The 18,136-nt window shown below is 36.6% G+C and overlaps 1 protein-coding gene across 12 annotated transcripts in view; it reads right to left on the bottom strand.

Moving 5' to 3' along the window:
• CEP128 (centrosomal protein 128) overlaps positions 1-18,136 on the bottom strand; it is a 393,596-nt gene that overhangs the window by 249,133 nt on the left and 126,327 nt on the right. For all 12 annotated transcript variants that reach the window (XR_003516054.2, XR_003516053.2, XM_027572708.2 and 9 more), the window contains 2 exons: positions 15,292-15,942; positions 9,859-10,023 (listed from right to left, as the gene is read on the bottom strand). Coding sequence is in view for 10 of the 12 variants with exons in the window: in XM_027572708.2 (XP_027428509.2) it covers positions 9,859-10,023; positions 15,292-15,942 (816 nt within the window). In the remaining 2 variants the exon portion in view is untranslated. The remainder of the gene's footprint in view (positions 1-9,858; positions 10,024-15,291; positions 15,943-18,136) is intronic.

Here is an 18,136-nt window from a genome sequence, read left to right as displayed (position 1 = left end):
TCATCTAGAAAATTACCACACTGCAGTTCAAATTGTCTTGCAAAACAAGAAGCAAATAAGTAAACACATAAAACATTAAGTCCTGGCCACAACATAACTACTTTTTGCAAACTTATTTCTTAAAAATGTAAGATTTTACATGACAGTGCATTTTTTAAATTCGAAGTATGGCTATATGTTAAATGTTCAGATTGGTATTTAAAAGTAAACAAAACAAAACAAAAAAACAAAGCAGCACTTCCAAAATCAACAGTTCAGATCAGTTTGAAAAAGTCTCCATGGATCCAACCTATGTATATCCTTTGCCCTTCAGTGAACCCAACACTACTCAGGAATAAAGAGGACAAGGGAAGGTCATGAACTGAATTTTTTTACCCGTTATAAAAGTGCAATAACATGCATTTCCTTCCTCACCCACACAGATACCAAAACAACAGATAAACTTGAGCTCTTAAGAATAATAGGACTATCTGCCCCTTTTCTTGCCCCCAAGGCACTTTATAGGAGTTTCCCCTAGGGTTCCTACTACTTTGTGTGTCTTTCATGTCTGTCTCCTTACCAGACTGTGAATTCCTAGGGGTAGAGATCTTATTCTTTAAACATCCCAGTACCTAGTAGTGTGTCTCACATAGCAGTCAATAGATAAATTTTTCTGAAACATACATATCCTTTTATGTTCCATTCATTCTGTGAGCATTTTTTTGTGTGTATGCTCTATGGGCCAAACGGAAGAGACCCCAGCTATACAACAATGAAAAAAACAGAGTCTCTGAACTCAAATGACTTATGTTTCTGTAAGTTTGCTTTTGCAATAATTTAATCTGTAAACTCATTGAGGACAATCATCTTGTCAGCAACACGTTACTGTAAATGGCAAGGCCAGCTGATGTCACAAAAACGAGGGCACTGCCAGTAGTAAGAAGTAATCAGATGCAGAGTAAGTTTCAAGGATAGAACCAGTAAGATCTGCTAATGAATTAAGTACAGACCCATGGGTGAGTGAATGAGATGCTTCCTTTTATGTATTTAACAAACAAAAGGACACTGTAATTCCTAGTAGAAGATGGGCTTCCTAAAATAAAGGTGCTACTATTTTGTAGGTTAGATATACTCTTTTTTCTCCTCTGTAAGTAGATGCTTTACGCTATTTTCTTCAAAGGAGGGGAAGAAGTTACAATTAATAGTATGCAAAAAATAAGAACTGAGAGCGCTGTGAATTGTGTAAGACTGTTGAATCACAGACCTGTACCTCTGAAACAAATAATACATTGTATGTTAAAAAAAAAAAAAAAAGAAGAAGATAGTAGGAAGGGAAAGATAAAGGGGGGAAATCGGAGGGGGAGACGAACCATGAGAGACTACGGACTCTGAGAAACAAACTGAGGGTTCTAGAGGGGAGGGCGGTGGGGGGATGGGTTAGCCTGGTGATGGGTATTAAAGAGGGCACATACTGAATCGAGCACTGGGTGTTATACGCAAATAATGAATCACGGAACACTACATCAAAAACTAATGATGTCATGTATGGTGATTAACATAACAAAAAAAAAGAACTGAGAGCATCAGTAAAACGTAGAGCTAATAGAAAAAAAAGTAAGGTATAATTAGAACACTGGATATATGATTTGATACACATTAAAATTGGGGTATGAAAGATTTTCCAATCCATAACCTAGTCTTAGGCAGGCGTAGGAAAGTTATCCATAAAACAGAAACCAAAAAAATGCAAATTCAGATTTAAACTTCTAACCCCACTTAAGGAAATTACTCTTGCCTCAGGCTTTTTAGTATCTTTTTCTAGGAGAATATTGAGCAATACAAAGATCACTGGCAGCATAATCAGAAAGGTGTCAGGATATGTATTGGATACATTCCTAGAAATTAATATTCAAAGTTGGAAACAAAAATACTGCTAAACGGTATTTTATGCATTCATTAAGTTTTAGGACCATTTTGCAATTATTACGTATTTCTCTTAAGTCGAACGCTAGGAAACAGAAATAACGTTATTTAAAATCAGCCACTTTGGTGCATTTCTATTTCTGAAACAAAATACGGACAAAGAAACAAACAACTAGAGTTTCAAATTATGCATCTGGAACGAACATTGTTTAATTTTCAAAAGAAAAAAATGTATCATTCATCACCAGAGAAATGTTTATAAGCTTACAGTGTCTTTAAAAAAACCATCAGGATTTCTTTTTTTTTCTTAAAAGATACTCAAGCATGCATTTATTCTTATGAAAGAATATGGGGGGAAAAAAGCTTAAGAACAAATTTCCAAATAATATAACTTATGTGAACAATGAGCACCTCTTAGTTGTTTTCCTAAAATTTACAGAATATTGCTCATTTGACATTAAATGACAAAATGGATAGAGTCACTTTAAGTTGTAAAAAACCAAAACCTCACTTAAAACAAACCTGAACATTCATTTTATTTATGTTCCCTTTTAGGGTCTACTGAAGCAAGCAAGCTAGGACTGCTTAACTCCCATCAAAGCACTGAAACAAATATAGAACGCTTCATGCAGCCTATTCCCCTTGGCTTTCCACATCACAACCAGCTGCATGTGCCATTATTTAGCCTAACTCCTACACTACGGGTATCACTCACAATCTCAAAATTAAATGAAATCAAACTAATAGTAGTACAGGATTTTAAAGAAAAGTGTCCAACAAGACTACTTTCCTCTCAAGCCCTTGTAGTTTTCAACCACTCAGCGAATTAAGGATTAAATGACAGTCCTCTCAAATCAAGTCGAAATCAGGGATGAAAAAGATGCAAACTTTGACTTCACTCACTATATTCATTTAAAATCAACCTCTTTAATTGTAAATGGTTGGTAGAAAAGTCACTGCCAATGGAATAGAGTTTGAAAATGGCTTCTCCACACTTATGTTCCATTTTGGAAAGTAGAGACCACATGTACTTCTATACAGCCTTTATTTCTTGCCCCATCCTCTGCCACAGCTGTGTGTATAACTGCTCCCCCCCAATCAATGCATAGTCACTTCACCTTTGCATTTGAAAGATTTTTTTTATTTATTGAGAGAGATAATGATAGAGAGCATGAGAGGGGGGAGAGTCAGCGGAAGAAGCAGACTCCCTGCTGAGCAGGGAGCCCAATGTGGGACTCGATCCTGGAACTCCAGGATCATGGCCTGAGCCGAAGGCAGTCACTTAAACAACTGAGCTACCCAGACGCCCCACCTTTGCATTCTAAACCTGTTTCTTAAAATCTGGCATAGTGTTTCATACATGGTAAGGACTCTGATATTTCAGCCAACTCTCTGTAAAAGTCAAAGACTACTCTGGACTTAATGACTACAAGGGATTCATTACAAGCACTTTATAAATAATAAATACAAAACAAAATTTGTAATTTTACCTTTAATTTGACCATCTTATCTTCATTTTTTTAAAGATGACAGCAATTTCACAGGAAATTACTCATAACATCTTAGTCAGTGTTTATTTAGAGTATCTGGTTTAAATTTGCCTCCAAATTAATATATGGTAGCTACAGCTTTCTTCCCTTTATTCTAGTCACACAATTTAAAATAGATGAAGCACCAAAGAAATAATACGTCCTGCCTAAGAATGGCCTAAAGTATAAACACTAAACACTATAGTAAATGAAAGAAGTCAGCAGCTCATTTGCTTCTATTTCTTTCTTGCTGTTCTGAAAAAAAAAAAAAATTAAAATCAGAGAATTCTGCCTGCTACAAAGAATTCTTAGTAAAAAAAAATACAGAACTGTGATTTTGCAAAGTAATGAATACTTTATAGATAGCTGACAATCATATATATTTTTCTACATGATGAAAAGTACCAATCCCAAGCAGATGGTCAAATTGGAACCAAAACACAAAATTAAACAACACTGAATCATATTTTCCTACCACAGATATATTTTATGTGGTAATATCAGGTTTTAATTAGATTTTTCTAACAAAATCACTGATGACTTCTTTTCCTAAATTGGTGTCAAACTAAAAAAATAAGAGTATATGGTAATCTGTTGAATATAATAGCCCTAAATTTAAATTCAACACTATGATTTCAATGAAAAGATATAAATGTGAGTCATTTTACTGGCAGTAAATAAAGGGAAAAAATAAAAGGAATTTGTGCTCATATCCTGTTTCCATCACAAGCTGTGCAATGTTGGGCGAGTCACTGTATTATACTCTCAACCTCAGTTTCCACCATCTGTAAAAATGGGCATCATAATTACATTTGCAAATGAGAATTACCGTTTTTCAAAGATCCATATTTTGTGTTCGAAAAATATCTCCCCTAAGTGTTTTTATCCAAAGAAAAGTATCTCCCCTAAGTGTTTTTATCCAATATAATAGTAGCTTTAAAATATGTTGCTAGGTGTCACTTCACAAATAATTTGAATAAAGCACTTCATGGGAAAGAACAAAAATACATGTCTCTGAATCCTGATCTACTCAACACTTAAGTTCCTATAAACCACTATAGCCTCGGATGTCACAAAATCTGTGGCCTTAAAGTGTCTCCTAATTGTGTCATCACAGTTTCTCATCTCCTGAAAGAATAATAGAAAATAAGTCCTCTTGAGAGAATTCAGTATACTACATAAATTAGCAATAATTATATGAGCTAGCTAAGAATCCCAGATAACCTATATAATCTATATACTGGTTCTTTTAGATTCTGGAACAACAGAAAAAAATAATAGAATTGGTAAGCCTGATTCCTATTTCCCTTTCCACCAATGGACAGCTGGAGCACTTGGGCAAGTCAATTAACTCTTTGAGCCAGACCTGCCTCATCTATAAAAGAAGGTGGTAGAGGATTAATATTGTTTAAGGGTCTTTTATACTTCAGAATTAAACTGATGCCAAGTGTTTTAGGAAACACCACCTTTGCACAATATTCCAGTGCGATCTTGTAAACACTGAGGCACTGCTTTTTAAAAATAAAAGCTAGCACATAGATTTTCTTGTGGGGCAGAAAAACAAACTACTGAAGAATCTTCCAACATTGCCATGGCTAGCTATAACCACAAGGTATGTGTACCCATGTGACAGCATCTCTCATAACGGAGGGAGTTCTACATATGGTTGTGATTATGGGTGGATTAAAGGAGAAAAGCAAAATGAGGAGAGTGGATACCTCTGGCTTCCTCCAGGTTTGGGTATCTATTAGCAAGAAGCCCGTTTGCATAACTCTCCTTAGAATTAAATCAGTAACAAATACAAATGAAAGCTCCAAATATGGAAAGTACTAGATCATACAGGAGAGAAATTACTTGATCTATAATTTTAAAATAGAAAAGACATAGTAATGTAATCAACAAGAGAATGCCACATTCACCAGATAAAATATTGGGTGCCAAATAAACTTGATTTTGAAAAATGTTCAACGACACAGGCAAATTCAGAACACAAAACTGTGCGTGGCAAATGATCCCAAATGGGATCTGTGTATCTGTGTGTGTAGAAAAAGAACCCCGAAAAGAATTTCACCAGAACTTGAATGCAAGAGAGTTAGGTGGTAAGATCACAGGTGAGTTTTTAAACCTTCCTAATAAAGTACCCTGCATTATCCAAATGAAAATCTGTTTTATAATTTTTAAAGTTCCCTCTTAAAGAACAAAATATTTTTCTAAACAATTTCAGAATTTATAAAAATGAATATAATCAATAAAATTACTCTTTCTCTAATATCTGAAAATTAATGTAGTATGTCTACATTGGACATAGGAAAACAATTTCAGAACATTACTATCATTTTTTATGTCATTTTTCTCACTGCTTATAAAAATACCTGCACAAAATATTGTATATATTTTTTCATAAAACAGCCGTACTTCCAAAACATAAGGCTCCAGAGAATAGACACAGTATAAACAGAATAATCTACAAAATAATATTCTCTTAATTTCAGACACCATATTTATGTCTAAAACATCATGTAAACATGTTCAAAATTAAAAACAATGTTTAATACTTACACTACAAAATTACTTGGAAAGCTCCCCAAAGATGGCCAGTATCATTAGTAAACTCATACCTACTTTAACAAAATTTTTTTAAGTTGGCTCAGATACAGGTCTGTATAGAGAAGACATTTAAAATCTTCACTATGTAAACTTTGATGCTGACTTGCTAAGCAAAAATGGCTTAATTATATGCTTACTCTTTTGATGATTCAGATTCCAGTGAAACCAATAAAAATATATTTCTGATAAAACAAACAGCATTATGAGTTTCCAGGTAAATGCCAGAAGAATAAAAAGATTAATATTAATAAGATCCTTTTAGAACAAAAGAAATCAAATATTTTCCTTTAAAATTTTAAGCAAAAGGAATAATAAATTTCAACGACACTACAAAGTTCTACCTAACATTTCGTGAGAGCTTTTTCCCCAGTAAGAAGTTCATAATAAAGTTTTAAATGCATATGTACAAATTCTGTGGTTTGCACAATACTTGTTCTGTATGTCATGTAAAATTGAAAAAGTAACATTTGATGTTAAAGCAAAATCAGATGGACAAAATGCATTTTATTGATGCATTGAATACATGAGGAAAATATGCCAAAGTTAGTTATTTTGTACATATATCCTAACAGCAATCTTCTACTGCTGATTCAGGCTGCTGATGCTAATGGCTTTATATGAATTGTGATGCAATTTTAACATTTCTTAGCTTACCAAGTAATAACATGACAAGAAACAAAGACCTAAAGTAAGCAGTCAAAATAGTAGCAAGACATTTAAAAAAGAGGGGAAGTGCCACTTCGGCCACTAAGATGGGCATGCGAGAATAATGCTGCATTAGGTAAACAAAGGCGTCCCTTTTGATTACAGCGGAATCACATTTGAAACCCCTTCAAGCCCTAAGGCCCCATTTACCCATTTATCAAGTTCAACGCATTGCTTACATAGTAATCTTTGGGCTACAAGTCATGGGGCTTTTTTTTTCTCCCACCGAAAATATATTTTCATCTTGTTTTCTTGTTTTTATTTTCTGCAGTCTGCGGTCCCCCCACCCACACACAAAATGAATGTACATATACCCATAGGTTATCCACATTTTTTATCTACATATTACAGGTATGTGCAAGCATGTATGTATGCAAACACACACACCCCTCTTTATCCACAATTCACTTACAAATTACCTACTGTGTATCTGGCTCTGTGCCTGATCTTGGAGATGGAAAAACAATCGAGATTGGGTTCCTGTCCTCAAATAGAAAACATAATTATAAAACTGCCCACTTGTTTGATTTGCTTAACACACACATGCCTTCAATATCACTTGCTAATAGAACTGCCAGCTCTTTTCACAAGGGAGCCCCCATTGTGGGCCATCTGTCTCAAGTGATTCAACGCAGCCTGGTTCTAAACTTCCAATCTGCATAGTTCGGCAGTAATTCCTACTCCCAGTTCCCTGGCCCTTCACTACCTAACATTATTAGATGGACTACAGGCAGTCAATCAATACTTGCTGCCTGGCTGACTGCTTGGTTGAACCATGAAGCAGCATTTATTTGGAAACACAACAATAACAAAATAGTGACATTTACTAATTGATAGCTTATTAGATATCAGTTACCCTGCCAGGCACTTTATATATTTTTTTCACATTTAATTCTATAGTAGAGGTATCATCATACCTTTTTAAAGATGATAAAACTGAGGCTTTGAGTTTTAAGCAATATGCTTAAAGCCATATAGCTAGAAAATGATTTACACTCAACATTCTGCCCATAGCCACTAATGCTATGCCACCTCTCAGAGAGAAGAGCCCTATCTATAGATGGTGGGACCCAACAAAATTTTGATTCATATGTAACCATATACTATGGCACAGGTCAACATAAACAGCTAAGTGAATCCAAAGTATGTAATAATCATGTATACAAAAAATAGATCTAAAAGAAAAGCAAGCATAGAAGCTATATATATATATATATATATATTTACATTTGTGTGTTTAAGATTATTATATCTTTAAGATTATTCACCAGTTTAGACTCCAGAGACATCTTTTCTCTGCATTAGCACACACTGTCAAGACTCGACTATACAGTTTTAACAACTGAAAGCAATTTTGTTTTTCATGATCTGTCTATGAGCATTCAGTTGCAGACCCATGTCTTACATATATATCCAATCCTCAGCACCCAGCACAAGGCCTGCCACATCCTGGATGCTCAATACATAGCAATGGAATACAATCATTAACTCTTGAAACTCTGTTGTAAGGTGAATGTTCCATTTATATGAACATGTGATAACACATATATATCTAGAACATCACAAATAGAATCAGTGAAGAAACATTTATTTTAAGCAGAGCAAGGTAAACTTACATCCCAACACAAGAAATTTTCACCACTATTTCTTAAATGCAAATATGTAAGTATAAAACACATTAACACAATCTTCTGGCTAGAATTTTAATTATGAAAAAGTTGGGAAATTTAGCATTATCTCCACAGCAACTACACGCTGGCAACAGATACAGTAAATATGTGTGAACACTGGACACACTCAAAACAAAGCATGACATAAGAACTAAACTGCAACAGTTGTCAAGATTGTAGGCCTAAATTTAGCAACTTAATTTAGCACATTTAATCATAAACACCAAACTTGTATCTATTTCCTTGATTTTAACAACTACTAGAAAAGTAAAAAAATGTACCTGTAAAGTATAGTGAATTTTGCAGAAAACATAAAGAGGAAAAGATTAGTAAAGTGGTTATGGAAGTTTCTTCCTAGAGGTGTGTGAAGCATTTTATGATACCCCACCCAGTGGTGGCACCTTCCTCATACATGTAACCTTATCAAGTACGGAACTCATTTGACCCTGTCTATGTTGTCTTATCCTACTATCAGTAAGTACTTCAATGGTCATCTTTACATTTGACTTCTATAATACTCAACTACCAATCCTTTTTGGAAGTTGGTGGAAGAAAAATACTCTGTCTTCTATTCCTAGTTGACTTTTGCCACAAAAGTAGTGACTCTCTCAAAGTCCCTAGTATTCTACCCAATGCCTGATATATAGCAGATACTCAAAATAAATTCACACATCTACTGAACGGAAAGCAGTAAGCCTGCCAGGGATGTTCCAAGGTTACCAACCTTCTTAAGCTTCAGTCTCTGAAACTGCAAAAATGAGCATAATAGTGCCGATTTCATAAAACTACCATGAGCATTAAAAGTGCCTCGCACATAGTGAGCACTTAACTATTACAGGTTTTATTTTTAGCCTCAGTTTCCTCATAGGTAAAAAGGGATCAATAAAATCTAACCCAAAGAGCTGTGAGAATTGAATAAGCATACACATGTAAATCAACTGGCATAAATGCCTGACATATAGCAGGTCCTCAATAAACCAGAATTCCTTTCTTTGCTACCTTGCCTCTAAACTCCTATTTTAAGATCCAGAAGAAATTTAAAAATCAAATGTAGTAGAAGGTTAATAGCTGGTTGAAAGTTTATTAGAATGCTGGATTTTTATTCTATCATTTTTTTTTGTGGCACCAATATAACTTTCCTATAAAAGACTACAATTACCATTTATTAATACATACAATGGGGGCACCTGGGTGGCTCGGTTGGTTAAGTGACCAATTCTTGATTTTGGCTCAGGTCATGATCTCAGAGTCCTGAGATTGAGCCCCACGTCAGGCTCCGTGATGAGTGTGGAGGCTGCTTAAGATTCTCTCTCTCTCTCTTCTTCTCCCTCTGCCCCTCCCCACCCCCACTTGCAGGCACATTCTCTCTTTAAAAAAAAAATCACATAAAATATATTCCAGAAGAAATCTGAATAAGTAAAATTAGAATTCATTCATATTTTTACCTTTTCTTCTAGCTGGTCCTTCAAAGCCTGATATTTTAGCTTCAGTTTTCTGTTCTCATTTTCATTCTGGGTTAATTCCTCTGTCAGCCTGTCACACTGTGATTTCACCTTCTCTAGCTGACAACGATGGACTTTAGCCGTATTCTTATCTTCTATACTTTCTGCCTGAGAAAAAGAAGAGAAAAGAAAAAGTCCACTGGCCACAACTAAATTGTACACCAAACAAATTACACATTTTATCAGTGGGCAAAAACTTCAAGATTTTGCTCTAAGCATCTGTACATAACATACAAAGGAAAGGAAATGCCCCTTGCATTTATTCAATTACTCCTTGGTGCTCATGAGCACTTACTCAGTGAAAGGTACTGTACTAGGTGCTGAGAAAGCAAGTATGAACAGTAAATTGCCAGATGCACCTATCAATTCTATAACAATGAATGATAAGTGCTTAACGAAGGCAGAAGCAAATACTGTGCCAACCTAAAGCGGGCACCCCAACTCTGCTGAGAGGGAAAGGGGTTGTGAGAGGTGTCCCAAAGGGGAAATACTATGACCCAGTATTGACTGATCAGTTTCCTCCTCTATAAAAGGAGCTTTACGACATTGCTCTTCAACCTCTCTCCTGGGTTTTGTGAAAGAACTGTGTGCTTTCAGTACAACAAAATTACTGATCCCACCCTGTGAGGCTGAAAGTATTAAGAATTGTAGCAGCCAAGAAACTACAAGTAACTTGACCTGAAAAGAGTTTATCAGTAATTATTTCAGTACCAACAGTGTAATTAATAAAGTACCTGGTTTTTTATCTTTTTTTCGAATATAACCAGAATCAACTTTAAGAAAAAATTAGTAATAATCTATTCCGTGTACAATAAAGATTGGCCAAGTATGTGAATTTTAAAACTTTTAAAATAACAACGATGCAAACACTTCCTATATGTCAGGCACTGCTCTCAGACCTCTCTGTGTAGTTTTTCCTCATTGTGTCCTCACAACAACCCGACCAGGAAGGTACTATTACTATCACTTCCTTTTTTGAAGCGGAAGCCCAGAGACACTGATAAACTTGCCCCAGGATATGTAATAAGGAACTGCAGAGCCAGAATTTGAACCCAGGAATTCTAATGTGCAAGGCTTTCAACTATTCCGCCACACTGCCTTTAGGAAGGTACATTTATCACTTTTTAAAAAAACCAGCTGGGCACAACTTAGCAATGTTAACTGGTCACACCTACCAGTTACTAACAGCTTGTAAGCAACTACGTATGATCTGTTTAAAACACGTTTTAATTTCTAAAATACATGTTTCTTTTCTTTTTACAAGTATATTGAATGTGTGTAATCAGGTATGTAGGAATTCAATCACAGGAATCAATTTCCTGAGAGGAAGTTTTGTCAGCTTTAGACAAAATCTGTATTATATTCACCTCATAAAATTCACCTAAGACTGGATACCATTTTAAATTAACAAAGGAATTGATTTTTAATAAGGAATCCTGTTTTCACAACCCAAAAACAAAATTACAAAATAAAGTCTCTCATCAGGATAATTGCTCAGTTACGATTTTAAGTTTCAATAGAACGCTTTGCCTTTTCTTTATGGCTAGTGCAAATCTTGGGTATAGAAGGTTCCCTGTAAGGCCTGTGGAGAACTGGAGCTGGCTCTGGGAGCCTTAAGCAGCAGCTGTGCTTCCTTCTTCCCAACACTATCCCTCTCCGGTGATGTCTTCTGTGATAGCCTGAAGTCAAATGCGGTATATATCCAACACTAAACTGGGCAAATGCTACAAATCAGGGTTTCCTCCTTGACCCCCCCCCCAGAGCCTTTTTTAAAACATTTACCCACACGTCAATGCCTAAATTTGACTAAGAACTTACTTCTTGTGGTTTTATTAGTACATTTATATTTCACTCTAAGCTTTACAAAGTGGTGATGTACTCTCAAAAACCCTGTGATAAAGACATTACTAGTCCCATTTTATCGATGAGGGGGAAAAGGTTAAGTAACTTGACCAAGATCATATAGCTAGCAAGTAGAAAAAGTACAGAGCTCAAATCCTTGGTCTTTTGACACCCACCCCCCAAAGAAAGGCTCTACCAAATGACTTCTGTTGAAATCATAATGAGGTAATAACCCAATATCCTTCAAATATTAATAGTAGCTAGAGAATTTCATTAAAGTATTTTGCATTTAAATTTAAAAATAGGCGTAAGTAGTCCTAGATGGGGAAAACATAATTTGTGCAGAGAAAAAAATATGGCTAACGCATCAGCATTTATTAGACCCAAAAAAGTAATAAGAGTGAAGCCAAAAGACAAAGAAATAGAACATTTATAGAGCTATTTGTCCAAAGTCCTCTTGTACATAATTCAGTACACTAAGTCATCTGTGATGACCATTATTATCAACTCCTTCTAATTAATATAAAAAAGTAAAAAGTGTAGGATTATGTTAGTGAAATAGCATAAGGTAGGGGTTTTTTCCTTATGGGCAACTCATTCAGTTTACAATGAAAGTGCTCACAATCTCTGGTTCTCCTTTTAAGCTCTTATGCTGCTTTTGTACCATATTAAAGAGTGGTTGAAATACCCTTCCTCTATTTCTGTCTTCCAAATTAAAAAAAAAAAATGCCTAAAAATTTCAAAATATCTACAGAGTACTTCTAAGTTATATACTCTTTACATACAGGTAATTTCTCAAAGCTTTACTGTCATTTCACTACACATGAATACAAAGCACTTCCTAAAGAAAGGATGGGGGAAACTGCCCTGTCTCCTGTTGAATACTATCCACTCTGTTTTGATCCAACCCCCTCCTCTATATTTCCTCATGGACCTTCCCTAGCCATCTCTGACAAATGGAATGAACACGTTTTTAGTTCTTCTTTTAACTTGCTACATTTGACACTCTTTAAAAAAAAAAAAAAAAGATTTTATTTGTCAGAGAGAGAGCACAAGCAGGTGGAGTGGCAGAGCACAAGCAGGGGGAGTGGCAGGCAGAGGGAGAAGCAGGCTCCCCGCTGAGCAAGGAGCCTGATGCAAGACTCAATCCCAGGACCCTGGGATCATGACCTGAGCTGAAGGCAGACACTTAACCAAGTGAGCCACCCAGGCGCCCCGCACTTTGAACACTCTTGACTATACCTTTCTTGAAACGCCCTGCCTAGGTTTCCAAGACACCATTCTTTTTCTGGTTCCCTCCTGTCTCTCATAATAGTCCTTTATTCTTACCTGCTAGAACCTTCTTAGTACTTCCCTTAAACATTGGTGTTCTAGAATTTCATCCTCTTCTTTCTCCCTACATGATCTCATTAAAATCCCATGATTTTAACTACCACCAATGGGTCACTGGATCCCAAATATTCAAATTTAATCTCACTTTCGTCCTCAATGTCTAACCCATTATGTACTAAAAACTGTTCTGCCTAAACCTTTCATGGTTAGGCTTCTGTTCCTTTCCACCAACTCAACATGCTAAAAAACAAACAAACAAACAAAAACTGGATTTGCGACTCCTCTCTCCAAATCTCTCTTCTTTCTGCCTTATCTACCTTGACAGTCTCATTATCCACCTTGTCACCCAAGTCTGTGCCTAGTTATCCTTGATTCTAAACCTTTTCTTTTTTTTTTTTTTTTTTAAAGATTTTATTTACTTATTTGAGAGACAGAGACACAGCGAGAGAGGGAACACAAGCAGGGGGAGTGGGAGAGGGAGAAGCAGGCTTCCCGCGGAGCAGGGAGCCCAATGCAGGGCTCGATCCCAGGACCCTGGGATCACGACCCGAGCTGAAGGCGGCCACTTAAGGACTGAGCCACCCAGGTGCCCCGATTCTAAACCTTTTCAACTATAGCAGTGTAGTTAAGAACACAGGCACATGACTACCTAGGTTCAAACCCTGTCTCTGCTACTTTCCAGCTCTAAGACCTTGGGCAGTTAACTTTCCACGTCTCAATTTCCAAAATTGATTTGGTATTCCAAATAATTTCCAATACCAAAATTTGGTATTCCGAAAATACCAAACATCTGCAGCGATGATGTGAGGATTAAATGGTTAATGCATGTAAAGTTCTTACAGTAATGACTGGCATGAACTAAGTGCTGGAAAAAAAAAAATGTCTGGTAGTATTATTATTGTCACAGCCAATCAATCAACATGTGACATATATTTTAAGATTAGCTCTTCTCCATATCTCTGATTCTACTTTTGTTTATGTCCTCATCAACTCTGACAGACTATTATGCCATATTTCATCAATATTAAGACATATTTTTCCACATTTTACCACCTCTGTCTTGGGATGTTGTCTTGCAGTTGACAGTATGTTAAGTTTTCAGAAGAAAGTATTTTTTTTTCTTAGTAGCACATAATGATGAGCCTTATAACTGATGGTATCTTAGGTTGAATGAAATATAGTAAGGCCCTCCTACCTATTCCCCCAGTCTCCATTCTGCTCTGCACACCCAATAACCCCAAATCCACTATTGCCAGTAGGCTATATGGAACTGGGGGAGAATTCATAAAAAGCTGAAAGCATTCTACAAATGTCAGCTATTTCATTATAATTTCATCTTTCATCATAAGCATTTTTATGGTAGTTGTATTTCAAGGAATTTTGAAAAAAAAAAATTAACCCTTGAAGACTTATCTACTTATTCACCTATTCAGTGGATATCTACAATGTTAGGAACTATTCTAGGCACTGGAGATATAGCTGTAAACAAAACAGACTCAAATCCCAGTCCCTCATGGAGTTTTCATTCTAAAAAGGGAGACTAAAAAATAAATAATATGGAATCTATATCATATGATGATAAGTACTATGGAAAAAAACTAAAGCAGGAAGGAAGGACAGATTTATCACACTCCTGACAATCATGTTATAAAATAATTCCCCTGCATGGGGATAAGGCTAATACCATTAGACCCTAGAAACATTTCCCCAAATGCAAGATCTCAGTTATGCATTTACCCAGGCCAACTTTGATTTGGAAAAGAAAGGGTAAATCTCAAAACCCTTGGGTTTACACAGCTCATAAGCTGATCCACTTTAGTTACCATACTAGTAAGGACTGTGGTTGTAACTTCTATGGCCTTAACAAGTCTTTGCCATTTATATTTTAGGAGGTCACAAATGTTGAATGAGGGCACATTTCAGGTCCACGACTTATTGCCACCTCTGCCTTTCCTGAACTCCCAAAATAGCTAAACGTTCTTTTTAAAGAGCTTCAGTGCTCTGAAATAGGTGCTCCCAGGCGGCTGCTAGAACTCATTTCAACCTGGCTGAACAGGCATGAATAAGCCTCTTTATTGTTAGTTTTATCTTCCCTTCAGTGCTTAGGAATACAGAATGATCTCTGAAAGTTTACGCTTTATTAACTTCATGAGCCACCAGAAAAATTCCTTCAGTATCATCAGGATAATTCAGCGCAGGTACCTTCAGTGTCCTAATATGATTCTCAGCCTCACTCTTTTCTTTCCTGAAGTGCTTCATCAGCTCCTGGATGTTCTGTTCGTGTTTCGTTTTCACACTCTGCAATGACGATGTGAGATCTTCCAGCTCCCTCTGGTGAACGTCTCGTTCTAGCTTTAACTGTGTAATGATTGTATCTGTTTCTTCATCTCTGGATTTCACCTGTGTCTTGAGGTCAGCAAGGTTCTTAAGCACCTCTTTCCTGGCTCTCTGTTCCTCGGCTAATTTATTAGCGAGATCTGCCCGGATGGCACTCAAGTTCTTGATGGCCTCTTGCATCTCGAGAAGTTGGACTTTGTCCCTGCCCTGGCTCTTCTTTAGCTCTGTGATTTCTTCTTCCAGGTGAGCTTTCTCAGCTTTCATCTGGCTTTGAATCTTACTCTGATGCTTCACTTCACTTTCTAGCCTTTGGATAGTGTCCAGGGAATCCTTGACTTCTAGTTCAAGGTCAGCTTGATGAGCCTTAACATCACTTAGTTTCTGCTCCTTACGGTGAAGCTCCTCCTCTTGAAGGGCACGCTTGGTTAAGACATCATTCAATTCCTTTCGAAGATTCTCTATTTGTTGTAATGCTGTATAAAGCTGGCTTTTCAGTTCATCCTTTTCTTTTAGAATCTATCAGGTTAAAAAAAAAGAAACTATAATATCCATCAGAGAGACTGTCAGAAAATAAAGTTTAATACACAAGGAGAAGAAAAATCCATAAAATAGTATTTTGTATTTTTTCCATTTTTTAATGAAAAATAGTTTTTAGGCTAGAAAAAGAAAAATACAATTACCCTGATGTAGCACCACACTGAAACAATATGTTGCAGATTTTCATCACCAACACATATCAATCCTTGATTATAAATAATTATTTAAACGTAGGATAAAATTTAGCAAAAGAAGGGGGAAAGAAAAAGATTCCTATTATAATTTACCAGAGGTTGAAATAATATGTTACTTAAAATAACAGTTCTTTGCATTTCAATTGCACACTTTTTAAAAAGGAGAAACCTCAAAACAGAGAAGGAAGACAATATACGGAAGCATGCAGATACAATCTAAGAAAGGTTTTGGTACAATCAATCATTATTAATAGAGTCGGTAGGGACAGGAAATACACCAGTATGTAATTGGGAGTCTTGAAGCCCCATAAACATAGAAATAAGGTTAAGATTAGGATAGGTGGGAAAGGCACACAAGAGCAAAGTCAAGGGACCAGACATCCATCACCCTTTGCCAGCCTCTCTGCAGGGTGAAGGTGGACACTGAGGGATGGATGGAGGCCCAGAACCACCTCTCTCATCCGCACCACCTCCCAACACAATGAAAAAGCCAGCAGCTAAGGAAGCTGGAATCACTCCCCCTTCCCCCCAGTACTGGTACCAAGAACAATCCCCATCTCTGCTTATGGATGCCTGCCATGTCTTGAACCCGGAAAAAAGAAAATTAAGATTCTCATTTCAGAATTAGAAATAACGAGTAAAAATGCAAATACTTACAAGGCAGTTTTACACTTTATATTTTATACTTTAGTATGAAACAATTCAAGATAAACTACAATGAGTCAATCACTCCAAAGAAACCGTTTCCTCAAAACCCTGTCAGTTTTAGCAGGGAAGAACAGCATGAAGCCAGCATGAGAAATAATAAAAGGAGGTGGTTAAGCAATTGAGCTCTGACCACAGAAAACTGAATGTGATTCTCAGTCCAGTCATAAGTCACCCTAGAGCCTCAAGAAAATTATTTTTATCTTTATAAAGATAATAATGGCACCTGTATCATAGGGTTGTGATGAAGAGTAGTGGGAAAGAGGGAAAAAAAAATGGGCAGAGGATCAAGTTCGAGGAGAAGCCAGGATCCCAGGGAGGCATTCGTGTAAGACAGTAATCAGATCTGTGAAGAGCAGGTATAACTGATAAAGCAATACCCCTAAACTGAAAAGACTAAAGACCACAGAGGAAAGGCAGGAAAAATGGCTAGAAATATAGGTAAGTTTAAGGGTAGATGTATTATTTTTCTATTGCAGTGTAACAAATTCCAACAAATTTAATGGCTTAAAACAATACCATTTATTGTTACCCTGTTTCCACAGATCCCAAGTCCAGGAGAGGTATTGTGCCCAGGGTTTCCTAAGGCTAAAGTCAAGGTATCAGCTGGCCTGTGCTCTTACTTGGAGGCTTTGAGGGGAGAATCCACTTCCAAGTTCATCCATGTCGTTGGCAAAATTTAGTTCCATGCACTTAACACTCTGGTGTCTATTTCCTAGCTAGCTTTGGGCAGGGTTTGCTCTGAGCTTCTAAGGCCACCCACACTCCTTGGCTCATGGACCCCTCAGATTCTGAAGCCAGTAACACCACAATCAATCTTTCCTGTGTTTCCAAATCCTCTGACTTCTCCAGCCAGAAAAATTTCTAGGCTTTTAAGGACTCCTGTGATTAGATTAGGCCCACCCAGATAATCTCCTTATCTTAAGGTCAACTCTGCCATATAACATTAACCATGAGTGATCTCATCATGTTCACAGGCTCCAGGAATTAGGGTGAGTCATCTCTGGGAGGTCACTCTACTCACCATACTAGAGAAGAAAGAAACTGACAGAATCGAGTCTTGGCTATAAGGATAATGCAAGAGGGGCCTGAGAAGGAGGAGAGGTGGCTTCAAGACAGTGACTGGTGTTTGGAACAAATAACATAGGCCCCTGGCTAGGAGTTAAGAGACTTCCATGCAGCCCTGAAGATAAAGATTTTATTTTCAAGATGAAGCTATAGCAGGTAAACCACCTTTGATTGCAAAATACTACATTATCTTCCTAAAGTTGGTT

The sequence above is a fragment of the Zalophus californianus genome, chromosome 6, assembly GCF_009762305.2.
Source record: "Zalophus californianus isolate mZalCal1 chromosome 6, mZalCal1.pri.v2, whole genome shotgun sequence".
NCBI lineage: Eukaryota > Metazoa > Chordata > Mammalia > Carnivora > Otariidae > Zalophus > Zalophus californianus.
This window is presented reverse-complemented; position numbering and strand designations above follow the sequence as displayed.